Raw genomic sequence first — 26,384 nt, forward strand, 5'->3', positions numbered from 1 at the left:
TGTGCTCAGAACTTATTTTCCAGTCCCCAAATTCCATCTTTTTAACATGCACTGGCTCTATTTTTACTTAAGATCTTTGACCCACTTACCCAGGCATTTCAGTCCTCCAGAAGCCATGGAATAGTGACTAAAGAGCTTTCCCATGACTGAAATCACTATCAGCCTCATCAATAAGTAACAAGAACTGAGGCACGATTAGCCTAGGGCAGCATCGGTGTTATGTAAAATACTTAATGATCCACACCGCACAGGAGCTGAGCAATCAGAACAGATAGCAGCTGTCAACAGCCTGGTGGACCCACACCCTGCAAACCGGCCAGAGAGGGAGCTGGGCCCCAGAGCCCAAGAGCTACTGCACTCCCTGACACCTGAATCATGTGAGTGACAAGCATCAGGGCTGGAGGAGTGGGTAGAGGGAGAGGCTAGGCTATCACCCCAGCACAGTGTCTGACCAGAACCCCCAAGAAGAAGCACATGAAGAGGAGGAAAAGGGCTGTTGCTCTGAATCCATGGTCTGTGCTCCTCTGGCTACTATACAGCCGCCTCTTTCATTACCTGCAACTTTGAAGATTGATGGTCTCTGAGACGTAAGACAAATTCTTTTGGTAGTGAGGGTAAGAGTGAAGGTGGTGGAGGTGATGTCGGTGGTAGAAATGGAGGTGCGATGGTGATGGCGATGGAGGGGGTGATGGTGGTGAGGTTGGTGTTGGTAGTACTGGTGATGGTGGTGGATGAGTGATGGTGACGGTGATGGGGATGGTGGTGGAGATGGTGATGGTACTGGAGGTGGAGGGGAAAATGGTGACAGTGGTGGAGGTGATGACCTCTTGATAGACATGTAGCAATAAGATGTGCTTTGCTAAGAAGGAACAAGTCCAAGGGGAAAGTAGAGAGTGCACTCACCTCTGTGGAAATCTATCAGATATGAGTACTCGGCAGTCTACCTGAAGAGCAGTTGAGTTCAGTGAAGAAACAAATGATTTTATGATGGGAGTTAACTGGATACCAGTCAGAGAGAAAGCCATTCAGGAGATGGGAAGGCCCGCTTTGCTAAAAGCAGATCCAGAATGTGTTCTTGCCTTGTCTTGAAGGTCAAGACAATGCCACCTCCGCTTCTCCCTGCTCTGGCTGGACTCATCTCCCGGGAGCCAAGAGCCACCCGGAAGCTCCCCTCCTGGTTGGCTCACACCGGGACAGCCTTTCTCAGTCCTCAACTTCCTCCTCACACTGAGGTGGACAGCTGGGCCGACAGGGAGTCCCATGGTCATGGGCTTCATGGCTTCCTCCATCCATGACCCAGCCAGGTCATGTCAGAGCACCCCAACAGTTTGAAAGCACAGACACTTTTACAGGCCCCAAGGTCCTCTGTCTAGAGCAGCCCCACAGTGCAGCCCCAGAGCACACCAGAGCCCCATACTTCCAGGTCCTGCACTTCCATCAGGAGGGTCTGAGCGGAGTCCCGTGATCTGATGTATGACAGCTCCCTGCAAATCCTTCCTCAGTAGCTAGAGCACAAAGTCTGCCAGCTGCCACCTTTGGAGCCAGAGAGTCAGTCCCCTTCCAGGATGTGTCACTAGTCAGATAGGTCTGTGAAGCAGACCCATGGGTGTCCCACTGGGTTTTTCATACTTCCAGGCTGTGAAATCCTGAAATACATATATTAGTTTCTGCCTCCAGTGTCTGCTCATATTTGGTCTTTGAGCCCAGTTCCCAACACAGAGCTCCTCAAAACCTTGTAATTTCCTGGGTGATAGGAGGCTAGGAGGAGGTGACGCTTGGTGGACTCCTGGGTGGGGGCTAGTCACCAGAAAATCCAAGCCATGATTAGAAGCTTAAGCCCCAGCCGCCATCCTCCAGAGAGGGGAATGGAGCAAGGAAACGGGTTAATAATCAATCATGACTATGTGATGAAGCCTCCATAAAAAGCCCAGAAGCATGGGGTTTGGAGAGTTTCCAGGTCAGTGAATACATCTATGTGCCAGGAGGATGGTGCACCCCAACTTCATAGAGACAGAAGCTCCTGCATTTGGGACCCTTCCAAGTCCTCACCCTATATACATTTTTAATCTTTTTTTTTTAAACATTTTTATCTCTTTTTGAGAGACAGAGACAGAGCACAAGCAGGGGAGGGGCAGAGAAAGGGAGACACAGAATCCAAAGCAGACTCCAGGCTCTGAGCTGTCAGCACAGAGCTCAATGCAGGGCTTGAACCCACAAACCATGAGATCATGACCTGAGTCGAAGTCGGACGCTCAACCAACTGAGCCACAGAGGCGCCCCTAGTCCTCACCGTATGTAATCTCTTTACCCAGTTGTTCACTCCTATCCTTTAAAATATCCTTTGTAGGGGCGCCTGGGTGGCTCAGTCGGTTAAGTGTCCGACTTCGGCTCAGGTCATGATCTCGCGGTCCATGAGTTCAAGCCCCGCGTCGGGCTCTGTGCTGACAGCTCGGAGCCTGGAGCCTGTTTCGGATTCTGTGTCTCCCTCTCTCTCTCTGACCCTCCCCCGTTCATGCTCTGTCTCTCTCTGTCTCAAAAATAAAAAATAAACGTTAGAAAAAAAAAGTTTATAAAATATCCTTTGTAATAAATCAGCAATAGTAAGTAAACTGTGTCCTGGGTTCTATGAGCTGCTGAAATACACCATTTCAAGGGATGACATCCCACTAATTTTTTTCTGGACCCAACCCAGTGCCTGAACAAACGGGCTCTATTTCCTGGGACTGTGGCCAGCCGAGCAGCACCGCTTCCTGAATCGTCCTTCGCTATCTCGCTCACTCTTGCTGCCTTGGAATTGCAGCCCAACCCCACCTCGCTCTCACAAAGTGTTAGCACGAAAGTCAGCCCCAGGCTCTGTTTCCTAGCCTGGAAAGACAGCTACCTGTCTGTCTTCCTCCTCACTTCCAGGGATATAGGTAACAAGTCTGGGGGAAAATTGAGTTGGAAGAGTACCGCCTGGTTCTGCGCTAAAGATACAAAGGCTGAACTGGGGACGAGATATTACAGTGGGAAACTGTAGTGACTGAAGATTGCCGTGAGCTGGCCCAGGCAGGCCCATGACAATGATTGGATGGGGTCAGGGGAGGAACCAAGATAGCTGTGTTTGGGATCTCAGCCTGAGAGGCAGTAGAGCCATTAATAGAAATAGGGAAGAAGCTGGGACTTGAGCATGGGTTTTCGGGTAAGACAGATGTGGAGTCTGGTCCAGGTTCTGCCATTTACTAGCTGTGTGCCCTTAGGAAGGTTACTTGTATCTCTGGGCTTCATTTCCTCACCTTTAAGGTGGAGACAGTGAAGACCTTTCCCCTGTTTAAGCCATAAGTTGAAAGAATATTCAGCACAGAGCCTGGGCCATAGCAGGAGTTTGAGAAATTAATGTGTCATGTCACCTTTATTGCCTTGGCCTAGCCGCTGAGTTTCCTCACCTGCACAGAGTGGCTGGAACTGAATCATGATCTCCAAGGTGCCTCTCTGCCTGACCATCCAGGGGGAGACAGAGGGCCCCAACCCTTCCTAGGATCACTGGCTGGTGAAACAAGGGATGTGGGAAGCCTCCAAGTCTGTGGAGGGAGTTCCCTCGGAGCCCTGGTAGCTGCCCATCCAGGGCCCACAGCGAGTGGGGGGACGCAGGGAGGGGACAAGGGGACCGACTTCTGACTCCTCCTGGTGCAGTATCTCTGTGATTAGTGTGACCCCACAATAGAATCTGATGGAAATGCAGATTCCTGGCCTCACTTTGACCAGAGAATCAGATTCTGGGGTTGGGCCTGGCACCTGAACTTGAATGTGCCCCCAGTGATTCTGCTGCCTACTAACACCTGAGATCCACCGTCAGGACCCTGAAGCCAGGAGCCCAGGGTCAAGTGCAACTTCTTCCTCTCCATGTGCTGAGCTAAAACGACCTTGGTTTATGAGGGTTCTTCCACCGGGAGCCTGATCAGAAGCCTTGGTCTCTCTCCCCTCTCCAACCCCAGCTACCCCAGCATGCACTCCCCTGTTTATGTCTCCAGAATTTCTTTGTCTCTCTCTGCCTCTCTCCCTGTGTCTCTCCCCATGTCCATCTTCCCCTGTCTCTCTACTTCTCCCTCTCTCCCATACCCCTCTCATTCCCCCCACCACCCCTCTCTCTCACTCTCTTTGCTCCTCTGCTCCTATTGTTCTCCCCTTCTGTCTCTCTTTACCTGTCTCTGTCTCTCAGTCCCTCTATTTCTCTGCCTCTTTCTCTCTCTCTTGCTTTTATGGGTTTTTCCTCTTATCTCTGTCCCTCTGTCTCTGTGTCTCCCTATTTGTCTCTCTCTGCCTCTGTGTCCCTATCTCTGCCTCTGTGTCCCTGTCTCTGTCTCTCTCTGTCCCCTGCTTCTCTTTCTATTTCTTTCCCTGTCTTCTCCCTCCCTGGAGGCCTCGCGGCTGGTGGCTGGAAACAGATGGCTGTCAGGCCTTGGCCAGAGGCATATGTCATCACAGGCTCCTCCCCCAGTGGCAGCCTTTCAGCCACCACCTGGGGAGTGCAAACTGTCCTGCCACCAACAGGTCCCTGTCATCACTGTGCTCCAGGGCCTGGCCCAGCCCCCAGCCCAGCCTGCCTCAGGTAACCCTGTGAGAGAAGGCAAGCTCCCTACTCCCGCTTGCTCAATAGCCACTCCAGGGGCCAGACTCCCCGCCTCAAGGAAAGGGCAGGGGGAGGAGGAAAGCCTTGCACCAGTAGGCTTGTCCCAGTTGCAGCACTGGGAGCTAGGGGTCCTCTGTGGACACAGGCCAGCCCTGACCTCTCTCACTGAGAGATATGGTTAAGGCCTCCACCCTGCTCTGCATTTCCTACCAGGAGCTGGGGGAGAAGAACCTAGGCTGGTTGGAGTGCCCTAAAGCCCCCCACCTTATTTCTCCCAGACCAGCAGGGTGGGGCCAGAAGTGACCTTGTGCTGCCGACCTTAGGCCAGCCCTGCCCCACCTCAGTCTGCATCAGTGTCTCCTGAGAAGCCAGGGCTCCCCACGCCCCTGTTCTGGCCAAGAAGGGAGGGGTCCCTTCTTTCCTGGAGCAGACCCCAAGGCAACCAGGGGAAAACCTCAGCACCGGATAGGGAGAAAGGGAATGGATGTCACGGGATCCCTCGTTACCGCGTGTGCCATGCAGGAGGCCAGCTGCTGACCCCAGAACAGCTGTGTCAGGCAGGAATCAACACACCCATTGTCCCAGAGAAGGGACACGACTCTTCCAGGGCCCCACAGCATCTGTGGGGGACCCAAAGTGGCTTTGTTACACACATGCACGCACAACTGGAGTTGCTTTAAGGGAACACCCGCTGCGGGGCTCTAGGAGAACGCAGATGAATGGCATGGTCTTGACAGCAGAGTCCCCGCGCACAAATACATGGTACGCACACCACCACCTGATGTTCCTGAGATCCCAAGAGGTGCACGTACGGGGGCTGTTTCTGTCCTTGCTCCTCCCATCCAGAGTCCCAGAGGTGCCCTGATAATGAGGTGAGTGGTTGCCTATCTGAGGTTGTGTGCCAGGTTCGGGGACCAGACTGGCTCTGTTTATGGACCGTCATGGTCACATGCCGGCCACGTGCTGGGCCACACTCTGCACCACCTCTCTTTGTCTTCTGCCCTGGGCAGCGGGCATGATTGCTGCCAGGTTACAAATCAGGAGACTGAGGCTCTGACTTGCCTTGCAATGCTGGGACTTGAACTCCCTCGTTCATAGGTGACCTTTTTAGGAGGAAAGTAAAAACAGCCAGCAGGGCCTCCCCACCTTAGACCCAGGGAGGTGAAGGGGAAGGCAAAGCCAAGGGGAGGCAGGAGAGGCTCTGCTGGACTAAACTGGCCTCACAGGTGTCCAGATGCTAGCAGAGCCGAGGGCAGGCCCTGCACATGTGGGCTTAGGGGGAAGGCCTGAGTTTTGTAGTTTTCGTGCATCTAGGAGGCCACTGAGCCTGGGAGCCTTCCCCAGAGCCTGCCCTTCCCTGTCCCCAGCCCCCTCCCTTCATCCCTCCTGGCTGGACGGAGAACAGGAAGGCAGGATGCAGTGGGAGAAGGCTGGCTCATGTTTCCCCCCTCTCTTCCTGGCAGGGATTACATGGTGAGGAGGGAGGACAGCTGAGCTGGCAGGGGGGTGGCCTGGTCATGCCGAGGGGGAAAGCTGGGGAAGAAGGACGGCTGAGGTAACTGGGGCCTCGAGCAGCCACTCTCCTCACACATCCCCCTTTCAAGCCACTGTGGGGCCCCGAGGCCCAGCACCGATACCTGGGTGTCTGCATTCCCTTCCCCCAAACTCTGCTCTCCAGGGTAGGCAAGGGCAGACAGACAGCCTGACTTCAGAGAAATGAAGACCTACAAGTCCGTAAGACACAGAGGGGCTCACGTGAATGAGGCCTGTGTAATTCTAGAATCTCTAATTTGCAGTGCCCCTCACCCAGCCACCGACAACCCCCCCCCCCCTCCACAAACTCTGCAGGGGTTAGAGAGCCTCTGTCTGGTAAACTGCAGGGCCACTTCACCCCGCCCAAACCCCTCTCCCTGAGTTGTCGCTAGAGCCCGTGATTGCTTGGGCCACCTACCTAACCATCTGGAAATACTCCGGCCTTGGGACAGCGGTTGTCAACACTTACAGTTACTCATCAGGTGGTCAGGGAACAATTTGGTGGCATCAAACAACAAGAACTGGGTATGGATCCAGAAAGTGTCAGGAGCGATATGTCAGTGGGAAACCGTACATCCTGGGTGCCAGAGGGGCCTGGGGCTAGGGCTCATAGACTCCTGGCTGCAGCCCTAGCAGATGGGTGGTGAAGCTGAGCTCTCCTGCCTAGGGCTATGCTGAGTCTCCCCAGGAGGAGAGCTCCAACTGGAAAAGTAAAGCAAAGCTGGACACTAGACTGGTGTACAAATGCCTACAGCCCTGCCTAAGGTGCTTGGTGTGTCCTGACAGAAAGAATCCAGAGCCAGGAATCTTCCAGAAGGACCCTGGACCTGGCAGAATCACCAAGGCATGCTCCAATTCCACGTCATACAGGTACAACCTGGCATCTAACTCCAACAACTGTGCATGGCCCTGCACCTCCTTCTAACTGGTCACCATAGGAGTGGTTCCTACCCAAACACACTTTCAGGCAACAGTCCAGAAGTTAACTGTCAAATGGCATGCTTTTCAATTGTCCCGGACCTGTTTGCTTCAGGCTCCCATTCTGATGCTCAGTGTTAGCAAGCACTTTCAACCTAGCCCTGCTCTTCAGGTTTTATTCACATGGTGCACTGAGTCCTAGTTCCTCATCTCTAAAATGCAGGGAATCACCTCAAAAAGTTGCTGGGATAAGTAAGTAAGACTAGTGAAAACACCTAGCACAGGGTCCAGCACAGAGTAGGTGCCCAACACACATTTATCCTTCCTTCCTTCTTTCCTTCCTTCCTTCCCTCCATCCCACCCTTACTCCTTCTCTCCCTTCCTTCCTTTCTCCTTTCCTGTCTTCCTTGTCCTCCACCCAGTTCTCTCTCTCTCTCTCTTTCCATTATTATCCTCCCAAAATGCAGAGTCTAAGTATCTTGGTTGATCCTCCTACAGCCCCTTCTCTTCTCTTTCAGCCTCTCAGGACCATCTTGGTTCCACTTCTCCCTTCATAAGTGGATCCGTACACTGTTTCCCGGGTCAACTATGAGAGAGACCCATTCATCTCTGTGTCCCCACAACACCAGACACAAGGCCTGGAGCACAGTGTCTGGTTCCAGATGGTACGAAAAAATTGGTAATGGATGGAGTGGGGGCACAAACGGGTGAACAGATGAATGAGTGGATGGGTGGAACAAGTTAGACGGAAGGGATAGAAGAATGGGGGTGGCGGAGAGACTGAGGGGTGATGTTCAGGTAGAGACGGAGGCATGGGTAAACAAATAGCTAAGTGAGACGGATGGATGAGAGAGTGACTGGATGGGTGGAGAGATGGAATGGATGGACAGATATGAAAGACCCTGTGAAAGCATGGATTTGGGGTGGATAAATGGATGGACAGAAGCACATGCCATGGCTGGCTCTAGACTGAGACAGAGAGGTACAAAGAACTCACTCTGATGCTTTTCATCCCAAATCAATGTTTTCACTGTCTCCTTCTGCTCTCGAACCCTAAAGATGTGGTAGGGAAGGAAAGGAGTGGCTGACAGCAGCAGGAGCCAGATACTATCTTCATGGCAGCTTTGCCAAGCACTCACTCACTGAGTCCTGCCCCAGGCCACAGGCATCGTGGTGCTCAGAGCCACAGGACTGGAGAAAGGCTGAGGACACCCTTGCCCCTCCCTGGCCACTGCCGCCAGTCTCACCCACCCCAGAAGATGCTGCACAGAAGGGGACTGACTGTGTGAGCAGAGCTTTGAGTGTCCTCATGCTCGATACCAAAGGCTGGAAACTTGCCAGTTTCACTTCCCAGTCTGCCTCTCCCCCAGCACAAACTTGCACACTGGCCCACGCTGAGGTTTGGCTGGAAGTGGCTTCTATGCTGCCCTCACTAAGCCCAGAGATCTTGAGAGCAACTGTATCACCTTCACTGCCTCATCCCAGTGATAGAGCTCCTGACACAGAGTTGGCATAGAAAAAAATGTGGTTAAATAAAATGGATAATAAATCTTAGACACGACTGACTATCATTTGGGAAAAGACCAATGTAATACAAAACAGTGGTAGACCTTGATCTAGGATGCTGAGCTTGAAGCCCAGCTCCCCTACTTCCCACCCATGTGGCCTTGCACAAATATCTGCACCTCTCTGAACCCGCATTTCCTCCTCTGTGAAATCAGGATAGTAGTGGACACCTGCTCAACTCTCTTCTGAGGTTGCAAGTTTTCCTTCGGGAATGGGCTTCTCATCTGGTCCTTCCGGGTCACCCCCACTGGGGAGGCTTGATAGCCAAGCCCCAAAGCTGAATCCCTCCTGCCCCACCTGGTCACCCAGAGGGCAGAGCAGGACGTTTTGGGAGGGGACGTGCAGGCTGCAGGAGGTAAGCATGTTCCACTTTCCGGCTTCTCTAACTGGGGCTATGCATAATCACCCTGACCTCAATCTTTCTTGGTGAATTATGGAAAAAGAGTTCTCAGAAAATGAGGCATGTGCAAAAGTTCCACTAGGCTCCCTGTCCTCCCCCTCATTTCACCCTTCCCAACTTAATAAAGACCATGGCTTATTAGCTGTTCCTATCCAGCTCTCCTTGTCCTGTGCCTGCACACGTGAGACTAAAAATACCCGTGGCTCCTATTAGAGGCTCTGCCCCAGGGACAGGCAAGGCTGGAGTCCGAACTGACACTAGAAACTCATTCCCTTGTGCCCCCTGGGATCCAGGCCACGGCACCTGTCCCGTTTGAGGCAGATGGGCACCAACCTCATTCCGACAGTCCCCAGGGGTCTTCAGGGGTGATCAAAAGGCTGTTCTGACTTCATTTGCGTTTTTGTTCAGACATTCCAGAGCTGTCTCCTGTGACCCTCCTCACCACCTCATTAGACAACCTCCCACCACCCAGGTGTGAGGGCTCTCTCCCAGGGGGCACATGTCAGAGCACTGGCTGGGGCCCTGCAAAAGTGGCTGGCCCAAACCTCAGCCTGCCAGTAGAAACGACATCTGTGCCCCTTTTCACTAACACATGCAGAACAGCAAGCGTGTTAGGTTTGGCGTGAGCCCTGGGCCCACGTAGAAGCCATTGATGGCTCACTGAGAAAACTGCACGAATTCACTTCTTGATCCTGTTTCAGCATCAATAAAATGGGTGTAAAGGCATCAGCCCAGCCCCAGGGCACTGTGAGGGCTACATGAGTTCATGGAAGAAAAATGCAGACTTCTGTACAGAAGTAGCTGACTACCAAGGGACAAACTCTGAAGCGTCAAGTCCACTTCAGAGGACCTTTCGTTTCCATCAGGGAGGCGGATCGAGGAATATGCGAGGGGCATTTCAATAGCTCGGCAATAAACACTTGGGGAAGCTGAAGAGGTAATCTCTCCATGGGCTTTCATGTGCCACTGGATACCTCTGTTGGCATAGCCTGAGATATTTTGGAAGAGGTGATGAGAGACAAATTGATTTTCATCATCTCCATCCACAGGAAAAGGCCAAGAATGCCATAGTGTATAAAGACTCCAAAACTCAAATGACCTGGAATTTGGGAGGTAGGGCTCCCCATGTTTACACATCGTTATGTGCAAGAAGATGGGATTGTAATAAGCTACAGACAGAAAAATAGGGAAAATCAATGAAGGTGTCACGGATAGAAATACTGAAACAGGCTGACAGGCCGATCAGGGAGAGACATGCCAAAAAGGCTGAGAAAGGGAATTGTGTTTAACAGAAAAGTCACAGCTTATGGCTCCTGATTGGGGCGGGGTGGAGGCGGCTGCATGGGACTGAGCAGGGCTGTTAGAACCAAGCACTCCCCCAAATTCATGCTCCAGATGGCTCTGTCAGCAGTGGGAGAAGGTGCCTTTAGAGCTGCTTGTCCTCACTTAACCTCCTTCTCTTCCATCTCGTGATGGTCAGAGAGAAAGGCACAGCAGAGCAAACGCTACAAATCTACAGGAGGCTGGCACACCTCTGGGCTAAAGGGAGAAATCTTGGCTGACTGGGAGGGTTCGTTCTGTCTGATTTGATTCAAACATTTATTGAGCACCTCCTGTGTGCAATACACACAGGAGGCTCAAGTCTGGTAGAGGAACATGGGAGGGACTCAAGAATGAGGAAGACCATGACCTGGCCCTCAAAGAGCTTAACATGGTCTAAGGCCAGGAAATGACTTCATCATACACTTTGCTATGAAATAGGAAAGACCTGCCGTAGTTTGGGAGAGTATTTTTTTTTTTAAACCTTTAAATGTCTGTGCCATTCCAGCAGGAAAAAGAAAATGAGGACGGCTAAAAAGCACCACAGAGAGCTGGCATTCTCTAGGATCTCCAAGAACTGGGGTAATCAGGCAGGCTTCAGGGTGGAGGTGAGGGCTGGTGTCAGACTTCAAAGGATGACTAGACTGTACTTGCCAGGAATGTCCAAACAGGTTTTCGGGAAGAAGTGACAACAGTAACAAACTCAGAAGTGGGAGTGAGCCAAGTCAGGCTGGTCAAGACACCACAGGAAGCCTATACCAGCTTTCAAAAAGGTTTGCGGGAAAGGCGTCTGTCTGGTCCCCCATGTAACAGTTTGCCCATATCAGCAGAAGCCAAGGTGTGAAGAGGCTGGGATGTGGTCTGTGCTCTTTACCAATGTGCCCCACTCTCTTTGTGCCCCTTCCCCACTGCACCAATGGAGAAAAGCATGTCATGTCTACAAACTGCCTGCTAAAAGCCTTTCATGTACTGGTTTTGTATAGAGAAGAGAAAAACTTACCTCCCGGGATTTCTAGAGGGGTGAAAAAGTTATGACTGGTGATCCCCCGAAGAACCACTAAGCCTTTGGAAAAATGAAAATGTGAGTCAGAACACACCCTTTCTGGTGAAAGCCTCATCTGCCAGAAGCAAGCCTCTCCCTGCCAGCCACTCACCATCTCCAAGACAGCTCAGGGCTCAGAACCATCCGGACAACTGAGGAATCCCATCTTCAAGCAAAGGTGTGGAAGCAGTGTGGATAATGGAGGATAACGGCAAAAATACAACCATTTTGACTGCTCTTTGTCTTTTGGTCTCCTGAAGTTTCCAAGTCATTGTGATGAAAATTATTAAAGGTCTGCCCAAGAACGGAGACATCCCCTGATTTGTCAGATCCTAAGACAAGGATGCAGATGACTTCATTAGGTCAGAATGTGGAAGTCCCTGAATTCCATGTTATTCAAGACGGTGGCAGGATGGAGAGGCCAGCATGTTAAGGAAAGCCTAGAAGCAGAAAGGTCAGATAGATGTGTTTGGGGAGTAGTGGGCATGGCGATGGCTACAGCATGTGTAGGTTGGCAGGGAAAGTAGAAGAGGTGAGTCTATAGAAGGAGGCTGGACCCAGGGTGTAAATCACAGGCTGAGGGTCTGTTCTGTGTCCCATCGGTTGAGGGGGGGTTTGAGCAGAAGGCATAGACCCTCTGAATAATACCTCATAGCCTCCTTCTCTCCTGCTTCCCCTCCGCTTTCCAGATACATCCAAAATGCCTTCCTGTGGCATCCTCCTCTCAGCCAAAACAAGTAGTGTAGATGAGAGGATGGGTCGACAGAGTCCAGGGCTGAGGGGAACATGAAGAGTGAGGAGAGCATCTCATCTTTCTGCCCATGCTGCTGGCAGGGAGCATCTGTGCAGGCCCAAGACACCAGCTACTGGACTGAGAGCCATGGGTGGGAACATGTGGAGAGTGGGTCCAGGTTCTAGGCAGCATCAGGATCCAGGAGCAACAGCATTTTCCAGAGAAGTCAAGGTAACACAGCCCCTATGTCATGGGTTGGTTCCAAAGCAGTTTTCACTGCATTTTTGTCACTCAGGAAACATTATCAACATCTGGACATGCTCTGGGTTCTTACAACAGGGAAGTGGGTGCTACTGGCATCTAGTAGGTAGATCACAGGGATGCTGCTAAGAATCGTCCAATGCACAGGACCACCCCTCCCTCAACAACAAGGAACTCTATGGCCCCAAATGTCCATAGTGCCATGGATGAGAGGCTCCTCTCTAAAGGATCTGTCTTCAGACATCCTGGAGGGGCAGGAGGCCCCCAGACCAGCTTCCTGGACCTCTGGGTGATACAACCCCCCATCATCTCCTGCTTCAGAGGCAGCTCTGGAATGGGATGTCATGTGAGCAAGCTCCTCACAGTGATGCTCTCCAGCTGGGGAGTAAGGAACAAGGATGGGAATGCAAATTTCAGGCAAGGGGGCTTCAGCTTCCTTGCCCTTCCCACTCGGCCCCATTGAGTAATGAGATATGCTGCACAGAAGCTTCTGTTGGGACCAACACCCCTGAAGGAGGTACACGGTGCTTTCTCAGGTCAGATGGGGGATGCCGCCTGGGCAATCTCTAAGACTCCAGGAACTCTGAAGAATCCATTGTTCTCACTTCCCTAGCCATCTAGAGAACAAGCCTCAGCCAGCCTCCCAGGTGTGTGTGTGTGTGTGTGTGTGTGTGTGTGTGTGTGTGTGCATATGCACACATGCAGGCAGGACAGCAAGGGACAGGACTCACTACATGAGGAAACATGCTTTGGGAGCCACCCACCTACACCAGTCCCGCAGCTCAGCTCTCTTGGGACTGCAATTCAACACTGTCAGAAACCAGTGACATCTCCTTCCTCAGATGCCCAGTGGGCGAGGGGTAGTGGTGACGCAGCAAGGCACTGGCCTTTACTGGCAGACAAACTGTGAGTCACAGTCCGCGGACAAAGATCTTCAGAATCTGAGGGTAGATCTGTGTGTCCCCCCCCAATGACTTGTCACTTCACCTGTCCTTTTCCTCCCCCCTTAAAATGAAGTATGAATGACAGCTACCATTTGGGGACCACTTGCGGCGCGCCAGGCACCTCAAGTACACGTTCTCACAACAGCCCTGTGAGAACTCGTATCATGCCACGATAGAGGCGGGGAAATGGAAGGAAATGGCTTGTCCACAGTCACGCCGGCAGTGAGTGGCCAAGCTGAGACTGGAACCTAGGCCTGCACAGTAGAGTCTGCCTCCGAGGGGGAGGCAGGGGCTCTCAGGAACCACACTGCAAGGTAGGGTCATCACACTCCAATAGGAAGGGGCCCAGAGCAAAGGCTTCCGGGTGCACGACATTTATTAATGGTGGAAACTTAAGTTAGGGGACTGGCCCAGGTTGGGTGGGCCCACCGTGCCAAGGGCTAGCAGGCAGATGCCGCTGTAAACACTCCTGAGACCCAGAGCCAAAGGGCCTGTTGCTGCTGGTGGCTGGGCAGGCCGGGCCCCACTAAAAATAGATGGGTTCTCAGGTCCAGCTCCCTGAGCACAGCAGGCAGGCTGCTCCCTGCACCAGCCTCCTCCTCTGCCCCTCCCCCCTTCCCCACGGAGCACGAGCCAGGCTTCTAGAAGGAACAGAGATGTTAAGACTTTCACCACAAGCCAGAAAGAACTGTTAAGTTGATGCCCAGTGGTCATGTTCCAAGTTCTGGTGCAGCCATAATCGCAGAGGTCCGGACCCCAACACCCTACCCATCTCTCTCTTATAGAGGAAGCCATCAACCTCCAAAACCCACCCGGGGAAGGGAAGGAGTGGGGCCACACCGTGCTGCTTTTCCTTTTCCCGAATTTACTCTCACTGTTGACAGCACCGTGAGATTTCTGCGTTCGCCGAAGGCTCCGGAGAAGGTCTACCTCGGGCCCTCCTGGGAATCCCGGGACCAGCTGCGGAGACCAGGCAGCGCCCGGCCAGCGGGAGAAGGGCTCTGGAGCCCGGGACGAGCGCTCCAAGCGCACGGGGTAGGAGGCGCTAGAGCCTGAGGCTACGCCGCCCGCGGCCTGCGTGCAGGTCAGGGCTCGGCCCGGGATTTCCTTTCAAAGGTGACTTAGAGCGGCTTCATTAGGGTAGCGCCCTCCCGGGCGGGCCCTAATGGCGTGTTTGGCAGAGTCAGCGAAACGCGGCGCCCAGCGGCTCGGCGGCGGGGGAGCGCCCTCTCCCGCGCCCTCGCGGTCTCCCGCGCCGGCCAGCGGCGCGCACGGGGCCATTTGCAGCGCAGGCAGCCTCGAGAGCGGCCGCGGCGCAACGGCGGGGAGCGAGGCGGCACCATGGAGCTGAAGAAGGACAGCAACGCCGTGTCCATCGACATGCTGTTGATCGTGCACTCGGAGAAACGGCGCGCAGCGCACGGCACGCACTCGGACCGGCAGGCGGACCCGGGCGCGCTGCCGCAGCGCAGAGGAGGTAACGAGCGCCCGGCCCGGGCCCCCAGACCCCGGCACCTCGGCCTCCTCGCCTGGGGCCCGCCCGCCGGGGGGCGCCCCACGCGCCCCCGAAAGAGGCCAGGGAGACCGACCCTCTCTCCCCACCGCTGCCTGCTCCTCTTGCTCCTCTGCAAGCACTGGCGTCCCGTCCCGTCCCGTGGCAACGCGCAGCCCCGTGATTGCCCCGGGTTGACTCCCTGTGCTTCCGTCACCCCCCGGGAGCCAGCTTCCTCCCAGCCACTCTCTGAAGGGTGCACGACAGGGTTGGAAGATGCCTGGGAGGAAGGGGGCCAGAACCTCAGTCCTGACCCCTGGGTGACCGAGGCCTGCTCCTCACATGGCACTTTGTAGAGCTCAGGGGACCCAAGGGAATCTGTGTGCTGAATCAGACTTTGAGACGGGGAGCTCCCTTGGTGTCCTTGCACGACTCATGGCCTCAGTTTCCCCTTTCTTGAAGCCTCTCTCAGCCCCCTACAGTAGAAGGCATAAGGGTGGTGTAAAAGGCTTGCTAGAGTAAGCTGAAAATCTGCTCTCTCCGCTCTCACAGATCTATTCATTTTACTCCTCCTGTAGACTTTCTGAGAAAGGGTAGACTGGAAAAATAAAGTGACTCTTTATAGAGCAATTGTGGAAAGCAGCACTCAGGCCTCTGTAATCCCAGAGGAAAGGGCACACTGAAGAGAATACAGATGGAGAATAGGGGATGTTAAAGCCCCTCAGAAGTCCTAGGTGTATGATGAGGCCATCCCGAGCCTTCACGGGGGCTGGTGTGAGGTTTGTGCTAGGTTGACGGAGGGCCAGTGCTTTGGGACTGATGTTTTAATAGCCCTTGGTGCATTGCACATCCACCTGCCACCTGCCACACTGAAGCAATGGTGCCTTGAATGGCTTTGCCCCCACCAGTCACATAGGCTGGACCTGCCCCATGGTTCCTTGTGACCTCTTGGGGAGGAAGGCAGGGAAAGAAATAGATTCTGGAGAGCTGAGAATGTTGATAGGTAGTCCGATCTCCCGCGGGATTTGAGGCCAGTTGTTTGGGTTAGTTGGTTCTTCCATTCCCAGAGCTGCTCCCAGGAGAGGCGGAAATGCCCCCCACCCCGCGTATTTGTAATGAGGAAATTGGCAGAGGCCCTCTGCCCCTTGATAGAAAAGAGGCTGCTTCTACTCTGGACACTGCAGTCTGAAGGCCTCCCCCTATGCGTGGCAAGGCCAGAGGACCCCCACAAGGCCTGGCTCCAGGCCAGCCTGTGAGTCCCTCCCTCCCCCGCCCCCTCTGATCTCATCTCTCCTAAAGGCTCCAACACTAGAAAGAGAGGGCCTTTCAACAACACAGGGAAGCCTCGGAAATGCCAGGGATCAGGACTGGTTCAGAGGTGTCTGACCCCTAGCACTAACCCTACAGGACTCCAGACCAATGCATTTCACACTCGACCATGATGCAAGGCAAGAAGGCCCTGCTTGCCAAGCCCTTTCTGCTAGTTTCCTCCACAACTTTCCTGACGGAGGTTTTTTCCCAGACACTATGGCAGTGCAGAGACCAGTGTCACTTATTTACAATCAGACAGTTCTGTACCAGAGTATAGAAGAGTGAGAATGCACAGCCTCTGAGGCCTGCTGGGCAATGGTGATGTCCAGGAGACCCCTGGCTAAGCCAGCCTACGGGCCCACACAGCCTAAGGCAGGGAAACACTGAACTAGACAAGCTTGTTCCAAGGCCTCCTGTTGGTGCACAAGATCCAAAACGCCCCCACACCTCTTCCAGGCATCTCCTCCTGTCCCCCCACTGCCCCCAGCCCAGGTCCTTGGCTCTGCAAAGGAGGGCCTGAGCTCCATTACTGTCACGGTGCAGAGGACTGGGTGGCTTTCTGCTCTGTCCTTGTGGCAGAAAAGAGTCAGAGGGAAAGGAGGCAAAGGCAGCATGTGCCAGGGATCTGGGCTGCCAACAGATGCTCTCTGCTCTTTCCCTCTATGGCCCTAGCATTTTCCATTGTGCAGTGCTTCTCAAAAATATGCCTGGGTGCCCTCACTTCCTGTCATATACCCCCTAGCCATGGAGGAGGTGGCCTAAAGTCCCCTGCCCCAAGTCAGGTTTCATCCCCAAAGTCAGTGTGATGTGTGTATTCTACTCTACATGTGTGTCAGCGAGGGTTCTGAGCCACAAGCCCCAGATCTTGCCTGCGGAGAGCTCTGCAGAATAGAAGAGCATCAGGAAGGGACAGAGGGACTTGAGGAGTGGTTGAAAGGGCTGGAGAACCAGGCTAGAGGCACAGCTTCCAGGAAGAGTGCCATAAGCTGCACAGCAGGGCTGGTCTGGTGAGGAAACCTCTGTTGCCACCAAGGAGCCCTAGATACTCCGTCCTCACCAGGAACTTGATTTTATTGCAGCTGCTCCCATTGCCAGAACATACGCCATTTCTGTGCCAGGAACTCGACCTTGCAGCCACCACTTTCAGCCAGGACCAGAGAGAGAGTGCGCATGCACTTCCATTCCCTTCCCTCTTGCATCACCAGGTCCCAAGATGGAACCAGACGCAGGTGCATCTGACTGGCTGTGCCTAAGCCACATACATCCATGCTCTAGCTGCAAGGGAGGCTGGGAGAGTAGGCAACAATCACTTGCAGTTCCCACAGGGATGGACCATCTTTGCCCATCCCCCACCTCACATCATGACCCTAACAGTGGGAGATTCACCACATACAGGAAGAGAAAGGCAAAATCAATGGCAAACATCTTCTACAATAATACTTCCATATTTAAGAGGTAGAGATGTGGAGTGAAGAATAGGCATCTGCACCGTGAAAATTCTCCCTGGATGATGCTGATAACCAACCCCACCATCCTTGGAAACCACTGTTTTAATATTTTAAAGTGCATCTCATTCACAGGCAGTCCCCCTTGAATCCTGAGAGAGCCAAGTTCCACCAGCCCCACTTCACCCCAGATACATTTGCAACTGACCTGTCACTCGCTGGCCTGGGTCTCCCGGCCACTGAGAACCTCACTCCAGACCTTGTTATCCCACAGGACTCCAGGGTGTCGGAAATGGAATCCGGAGATGGCAGAAATTCGAAGGAAATGACGTGCATGGTAAATTCTCTCTTTTCATTTTGTTTTCCTTTCAATCTCTGTAATTCAACACATTGAAAAATGACTGGAAGCATTAGATTTCACATGTTCGAAAACTGGCTCTAGACATCTAACCACTCAGGAAGTAGCTGCTCATGACTCAGCAAAGCTCTGGGGCTGCTGTGACTCTAGAAAGTTTTCCCTGAGATCAGGTCCCCCAGTTTCCTGGACGCTGTGAAGGGAGGGGAGCAATTCCATAAGGTTGAGCACCCACTTGTTCACTGGCTATATATAGGGAAGGACTTAGCATCATCTGGCACGGTGAGGTTTGAGTGTGTTCCCACTGGGGGTGGGGCTGCTTATGTCATGCAGGGCAACCATCTTTGAAATTTTTTCCAAATGGAGAGGACAGTGGCCTGCTTTGGGACATTATTGCTCCAGGCCTAGGGAGATGGGTTCTATGGTTCCTGGATGGCCTGGGACCCAGAATACAATAAGCTCAGAGAAGTCAGTTTCCAAAGCCTCCTTTCTCTGGTGCCAGGCATCTGTTGCCCTGCAGGGAACAGGCCCAGGACATCTCTGGGAGTGCCATGCATGGACTGACTATACTAGGCCTTATTCTGTACCTTTCACAGATTCATTAGCCCAGCTTCCAGAACAAACATCAGTGAAACTTCACTGTAGGCACATGAGAATTCTACTAAGAATTAGACCTGCACTCCCAGAGCTCCATCAGGGGGCTCAGTCAGACCTGGGCCCATCAAATGCCAATGTGAAGATACCACCCCCCCATGACCCTCTGCAGATGGGGAATCAGGACCCCAATTGCCTAAGACCAAACAGCTATGCTCTGCATCCTGACAGTAACAAAAGGGAAGGATGAAATTCTGAAAGTAAATTCATTCACTCATTCCCTTAATAAAGCTCTACAGGGCTTACTTTGTGCCAGGCAGGGATCCAGTTGTTGAGATGAAGATAGTCAGGAACGCTGCCCTCATGGCACCACATTGATGGTTATAATCATGATGCTTTTCACTGCAATAGAGTCTCAACTCCCTGGAAGTGAAGAGCTTTCCTGTGTTCCCTGCCCTGTGCATGGGGACACGTTGTCCTTAAGACATACCCCTGCCCTGAGGACCACCCCTCAGGGTCCTGGCTAATGGGCATACATGGTGGGATGGCTTCTTTAACTTTGTTACGAGGCCATAGGGCGATAGATGCATCAACTCTGGCTGTACTGAAGCAAATGCCAAAGTTAGCAAAACTATGCTTCAGGCTCATGAGAATTATAAGAATCAGACCACCAGAAACCTGTCAGCTGCAGAAATGCACAGCAGCTGGTACAGATATGCACTGCTTGGCCTGTGTACAAGTGGGTAAGTGGGCAAGTGGGTTGCAGTGGGAGGAAAGAGACAAGGCATCTTCGTTTGTTACAGCTCTCTCACCTTGAGTTGTCTGAAATTCATCTTATGGCTTCTTGGCCACGTTCTTACATTAGAAGATTGAAATATAGTAAATTTATCCTATTTTTACCATCTTTAGCATCCCTGGTTTGAGGGAAATTTAGTGGAAAAATACAACAAAATAAATAGGATCATGGGGCACCTGGCTGGCTCAGTTGGTGAAGCATGTGGCTCTTGATCTCAGGGTTGTGGGTTTGAACCCTATGATGGGTGTAGAGATTACTTTAAAAAAACATAAAAATATTTTTTAAAAAATAATTAAATAAAGAAGATCACTAAAGTAGTTCTTGCAGAACTACCCGAGAATGGAGAGTTTCAGGTAAATGGAGGGCTGGAGAGAGGTTCTACAGAGGCCTTGAGCTTGGAAAAAATGATGGCTGCACCACTCCACTGATACATGTAATTTAAAGTAAAGTTTTATTTTTATTTATTTTTCAAATTGCACGTTTGCATGCATGCAGAAGTTAAAATTACAGCTTTTTTTCTTTGTTTTCTAATGGCAAGATTCTGGGTACATACTTGCCTTGCTGGTGCCCAAGGCACCCAGCCCTGGAAACTGGACGGCTTTCATCTGCAAAGGAGGCAGCTGACGGCTTATGCTGGTGGAGTGTGCACAAATGTGGCTGAACATGGAGCTGATCCAAAAAGGCACATGTTCCCCCTCTTGCTGCCCTGTGCACTCCTTGGGCTGGGGCGTTGGCAGGGTGGGGGGAGCCTGGACTGCTCCAAACTTTTCCGAGCAGCAGGTGTTTGGGCCCAGCCAACCCCACTAGCTTGCCCAGCAACGGGCTTCCCCTACTGTGATTGGCTGCTTTCCTTGGTCCTGGCTGAAGTCTGCCTAGCAGCACAGGGACTGACACCCCACAGCCACAGGGAAACCAATTGTGCAGCCCTGACTATAAATACCCACAACAGCTATGCCAGCCAATCGTCCTCCTTGAGGATTCCCTCCCAGATCCTGTTTCTTTCATCGGCCAGCCCAGCAGAGAAGTAGCCAGCTGTGCCTGAAGGAGGTGGCCTCCCTGTCCTCGCCTAAGTCTGGCCTAGAGCTCCAGACCAGCATCACCCTGGATTGGCACACACAGTGCTCCTAGCCCTTGGCCAACCCACCAACCTCAGCCCATGGGGTGAGGGTCCTGGCTGGGCCTGCTCATAGGAGAAGGCTGGAGCAGGCAGGTTCTCCAGGGCAAGACCCTGCCAGCTGGATCACAAGTCCAGCCCAGCTCAGTGACCTGCCTACCCACCTTGACTGGCTTCTACCTAGGCCAAGGTGTGGGAAGCACTGAGTGGCAGATCTGATCAGGTCCAGGGAAGTCATCTGAATGGAACCTGCTTAGGCCAGTGCCCCAGAGGCATGCTTATTTCCAGGCCCAGGCAATGGTCCCAGTGGCTACTTCCAATGTCAGGCTCGACACCGTTTCTGCAGACCAGTGTGAGGCCAGGGGAGAAGGTGGCAGGTGAGGGTGGTAACAGTGGGGGAACCCCCTGCTGCCACAACCCTGGCCCTCTTCCAGCCCCTCCCTTGATCCCTCTGAAGCAGCCTCAGCAAGACCAGGCCACCACAGCAGCTGTTAAGGGAAAGATGTAGCAGAAGGTGTTGCATCCCATAGGAGGGGCAGGTAAGCCTGTGGGTTCCTCCTTCATGGCCTGTGGCAGGAACTGGGCATTTCTCCACAGCAAGCTGACCCCACTAGGCTCTGAGGACAGCTCTGTGTTCCAGGACATAAATACCCTTCGTGCATGGAGAGAGCTATCACATAGCGGATGCCCTGCAAATGTCTCTAAAACTGACCCATGCGGCAATCACCCCAACTCCTAAGCTAGGAAGGCTGCCCCCACTTTTCTCAGAGGAGGAGGTTGAGCTAGGAATCAGGAGACTTGGGGTTCAGATCCCAGTCTGACCTACCCTGGCAGGAGGGTCTTTGGCCAGAAGTTAAGCCTCCAGGCAGCAGGCTCATCCGCTGTAAAATGGGGATAGAAAGGCATGATGATCAGCGAGGCATCTTTTTGTATTTTGGCAACTGAGCCTGGTGACACTAAAGTTGGGAGTTATGGTTACTCAGCCCACTGGAGCTGTCCCCACCTTATGGAGAAGAAACCCAGCCTCTGCTGGCACCTGCTGAGAGGTGTGAGGGTGTGTGCACACGGGTTCATAGTCATTTGCCTCTGCATTCATGTGTGGAACTGTGCCTATTCCCACGTGTGTACACCATGGGGATGTGCTCGTGGGTGTGCGCATGGTTAAGCCAGGCCTGGGGTGAGCTTGACCCCCACCAGCTCACCTTTCTGGCGGACGCACACAGCTCCTTGCTCCTTGCTCCTTGCTTTGCCTGGGGCAAACTCCTCCACGGTCCCTGCGGCCACTGCAGGTCCCTCTGTCTTGCATCTACAGGAAACCTGGCGGAGAAACAACACCCTCAGCAGACCCAGGTCATCACTTCCTACGACAACCAAGGTAAGGATTCACTGCTACCCGTGACCTCTCCTCCAGCTCCTGTGTGGCTGGATCCGCTGCCCAGGCCAGAGACAGCAAGTGCAGAGCACAGACTGTGGGGAGCAGGATCCCCTCTGCCCTGTGGACATTGGAGCACCTTTTTCTTCTCCCTCTCCCCGTGTCCCATGGGAAACAGTGAGAGGCTGCATGGGATAGAGTGATAAAGTCCTTGGGCCACAGAACTCACAGCTGTCCTCTTCACCCTTGCTGCCTTCACTATAGCCAACATTTATGAGTGCTAACCGAGTGCGAGGCACCCTGCCGGTTCATTTACATAATTATTCTCATGTAAATGAAGCTTACCTATCTGATAGGCCCTCTTAACTGTCCTCAATTTACAGATGAGTAAACTGAGGCTTGGAAAAGTTGTCATATGTTCGAGAGCACATGGCTGGTGAGAGTCAGAGCTGGGGGAACCTGCCCACCCCGCTACAGCCACCACCAAGGCCTCAGCTGTTAACCCTCACACAGCCCTGCTTCCACAACGACTCTGGAAACCGGCCTCCGCACTGCCTACCCACTCTCCAAGCCTTCCCTCCTCCTGAGTCACACCGGAGTCTGAGTCTTCCAGGGCCCTCCCCACAAGGGATGAGTTTAACTCGGCAAGGGGAAGTGAGAGGGCCCTTCCCTGAGAGAGCTCTTCCCTGAGAATCCTCACTTTGCTGGGATGGGTTCCGGGGCTCTGGGAGGACAGGCAAGGGCATCACCATGCTGACTCTGCAGTTGACCATATCTGAGAACACAGGGTATGTGGGGTGGTGAGGCTACAGTGATAGAGACGGGAGGACTTTACAGCTCCGGCTGGAGGGGAGGCCAGGTTAAATAGAGACTCCCACCCCCTACTCAGCCCCCTCCTCTCCCCCTCCCCACCAATAACCTCCCACCTTGGCCTCCTGCTCTGCATTAAAGACTCAGGGCCTGGTATCTATCTGAGAGCTCTCATAGACTCAGCCCTAAGATTTCACCCCTATTGCTCTCAGCACTGATGTCCTAACTTGTAAAGAAATTATCTGCTCGTGTTCAGGGAGCAGTGGCAAAGTAGGAGTCCCTGGAGGACTCGGAGTCTCTCACGGAATCGCTCTCAGAATCACAGACTAACCCACCATCACCACAGAAAGGCACTGGCAGGCGGTGAGGAAGGGCCTGTCAAGATGGGTTACCAGCACGACACCGACCAGTGTATCTTACGGCAGAACTCCGGGGAATATGGCTCCACAGCAGGCCCCCCTCAGTGGGCCCACCACAACCTGCCCCCTGCCCTGAGCCCTGCAAAGACAAACCCAGGCCCCCCTGCTTCCCTGAAGTGAACTAGCAGCACACAGCTCACCACAAAACAAAAATAAGCAATACCTCACTAAAAGGAAAGTGGATTAGCCACCGCCAATCTTGCTTAGTTCTGGCTACGCCCCCTGATAGGGCCATGGTGTTATCCCCATTTGTGCACAAGAAAACTGAGATGGGGTACTGTGGTCCCCGAGTCAGGCACACCTGCCAGACCTCCACACTGCACTGTCCCCACAGTGTCCCAGACAGACAGGAGTGGTATGGGGCCCACCAGACACCAGAGCCCCACTTGGCACACCACACCCTGGCTCTCATGGGCCACTCACATTCCACCCACCTGCTCTAGGGGACAATCTGGTCCTTGACTCCTCCAGTTTCTAGAGGCTGCTGGCACTTCTTGACTTGTACACCTGCACCACTCCATTCTCTGGCCCATTGTCACATGGCCTTTTCTCCACATTAGTAGTTTAATCTCTTGACTCTGTTTTATGAGAATCCTTGTGATTACTTAGGGCCTGCCAGATAATCCAGGATGATCTTCCTATCTCAAGATCCTTAACTTAATCACATCTACAAAGTCCCCTTTCCTATATAAGGGAGCATTCACAGGTTCCTGGAATTAAGGCATGGATATCTTTAAGGGCCGTTATGCAGCCTACCACATGGGTACAATTTAAAACAGAGTAGTTGAGAAGGTGACATTTGAATAAGGGAGGAGGTGAGGGAGCAAGCCATGTGGGCATCTGGGAAAGAGCATCCAGGAGAGGGAGCACCAGGTATGATAAATTTTATGCAACAGCTGACAAACAGATCAGTGGAGTCTCGGATCTCCATGCGGAAGGGTGCTTCAGAAGATTAATCTGTAATGGGTGTGTGAGGGAGGAGACAGGAGGGTGGTTGCTGGAGCCCCTGTGACTTGGGGCCCCAAAAGTGGTTCCTGAGGAGCCAGTTTTCTTTTGAGGCTTCCTTTCTTGCCGGTCATGCACCCTTGTCCCCAAGCAGACACTCCATTCCTTCTTTGGTCACGCAGGCACTGGGGTCAAACGGCCATGTTTCCAGATATGGGATGCTCCTGTGGAGCTCCGTGCTGCAGAAGGGATCATGAATGGCCCCGTGTTTTCAAGAGCCCGGTGAAAGCCGGGGTCGGTCAGGGCTGCGAGAGACACCCTTCATCACCCCCTGGCTGGTGTCCCAGCCGTCTCAGCCCACTCAGCTGTCAGGTTGTCACCTGGTGACTCGGGCTGCTGAGTGGGCCTTTCACGCTGCGTCCAGTGTAGCCTGGCGAGGGTTCTGCAGAGTTAGACTGTCCCTGTCATCATCCAGCATGCTGCTCTTGGGCTGTCAGAGCACTAGGCTTCCTGCACTGAAGCGGACTACTGGGCTGAAACCACGCACAACCCTGCTGAACACCTACCCTGGGGCTCTTTAAGGGCGTTTTTATTTCATTTTTTTTTAATTTTTTTTAACGTTTATTTATTTTTGAGACAGAGAGAGACAGAGCATGAACGGGGGAGGGTCAGAGAGAGAGGGAGACACAGAATCTGAAACAGGCTCCAGGCTCTGAGCTGTCAGCACAGAGCCCGACGCGGGGCTTGAACTCACGGACCGCGAGACCATGACCTGAGCCGAAGTTGGACGCTTAACCGACTGAGCCACCCAGGCGCCCCTTTAAGGGCGTTTTTAAATTACAGATGCTTTAGCTGAGGCTTCCTGACTCTCAGCTACTGCAGAGGAACATTCCAAGGCAAGGAACCCGGCTACTAACCTGGGTACGGTTATTAACCCGGGTTCCAGGTACAGAAAACGTTAGTGAGCACCTTAAGTCAAGGATAGCAAGTATCTGACCTGAATCCTGCAGCCCTAGGCACACAGACACCACCCCCCCATGTGTGCACGCTCACACACACTCACATTCATAACACACACACGTGCCTGACAGTCTTTGCTAATTGATCAACACTCCAGGCAGCTACTTGCAGCCAGTCAGAGTTAATGAACAACACGAAATCTGTTTGCCATCTCTGCATTAGATATTCTGAGCAAATTAGGGCTTTAGACAAATCCTGATTCAGACCTGCAGAGACCTGGGGAGAACCCACTGGAGGGAGAACTCTCCCGACCAGGTAAAAGGCAGACCCAAGGCAGTAGGGCCACGGGCAGGGACGTTCTGGGACTTCCTGATGCATCTCTGGATCTGAGGGCTTAAGAGGAAAGGACATGGAGCTGGTGGCACCTGGGGCAGGGGCCTGGGAGGCACTTCTCAAGCAACTGCTGATATGCTGCTACTAAGACAGCCAGGGCTGCAGCCTCAGGAGTGGTATTTCGGTGACAACTGGTAGAACCAGGGAGGGACGCCATGAGAGAGCCAGCCAGGTGACCTGAAGTCCCGGGAAGGACCTCCTGTGGGTTTGGTCGTGACTGTTAAAATTGGTGCAATGGTATCTGACTATAGTTAGGTTTTAGATCTTATTTTAAATTTTGCTCCAAATGATGTTCCACTCTCATTCATTGGAAATTGGTCAAATTAATTTTCTTCTTAGATTAAGAGTTGATGTGATACGGGAATATAGTAGACTGCAAAATCTTACCATTTCACTCCTTTAGGGAGCACAGGGCTCTCCAGTGACTGCTGCTCACCTGTGACAGCACACCCAGGCCCAGTTTCTGGGGCAGAGAGGCCTCCGAAAATGCCCTCACACACCTGTGTGTGACAAGAGTGGGTATCACACTCCCACAGATCAGGAAGGCTAAGGAGCTGTGTTTTCCTCAGCAGGGGGCTGATGAGCAGCACCTCTTTGGGGGAGAGTCAGGAAGTGGGGCTCAGGAGGATATTGGAAATTGGGCCCCTGTCCAAGAAGGGGGAGGGAAGAGGAAGTTCAGGAAAGAGAGAAGGGATTGGAAATGGTGCTAGGTGGAGGTTGCAGAACAGGACCACATCCGGGTGTGAGAATACCTCAATGTCCACCTTTACCACCGCTTTACCAGTACCTAGTTTCTCACATCACTCATTCTTGGACAAAGAGCCAGGGCTGAATTGGGGGTGGTTGGAAGCGCCTGTATGTTAGATGTGAGAAGTTGGGGGAAGAGGTTTGCTGTTGACTAAACCAAGTTGTTCAGTTCTGCACCTTCTTTAAGCTTCTGGAGGTTGTTGCAGTCCAGCGTTTTCCAAATTGTGTTTCACAAAACAGTACTGGGTCAAACTAGCTTCTTCTCTGCAGGACTTCTCAGAGCATTACACATTACGACCCACAAA

At 52.9% G+C, this 26,384-nt stretch overlaps 2 protein-coding genes across 2 annotated transcripts in view; both read left to right on the forward strand.

Moving 5' to 3' along the window:
• AMOTL2 (angiomotin like 2) overlaps positions 1 to 26,384 on the forward strand; it is a 278,572-nt gene that overhangs the window by 25,130 nt on the left and 227,058 nt on the right. The window lies entirely within an intron of this gene.
• Positions 14,159 to 26,384, forward strand: part of KY (kyphoscoliosis peptidase) — a 44,666-nt gene continuing 32,440 nt past the window's right edge. The window contains exons 1-3 of the mRNA XM_060638718.3: positions 14,159 to 14,803; positions 17,849 to 17,911; positions 21,746 to 21,808. Coding sequence (XP_060494701.2) covers positions 14,668 to 14,803; positions 17,849 to 17,911; positions 21,746 to 21,808 — 262 coding nt within the window. The 5' untranslated portion in view covers positions 14,159 to 14,667. The remainder of the gene's footprint in view (positions 14,804 to 17,848; positions 17,912 to 21,745; positions 21,809 to 26,384) is intronic.

Source organism: Panthera onca, chromosome C2 (assembly GCF_046562875.1).
Source record: "Panthera onca isolate mPanOnc1 chromosome C2, mPanOnc1 haplotype 2, whole genome shotgun sequence".
NCBI classification, from domain to species: Eukaryota; Metazoa; Chordata; class Mammalia; order Carnivora; family Felidae; genus Panthera; species Panthera onca.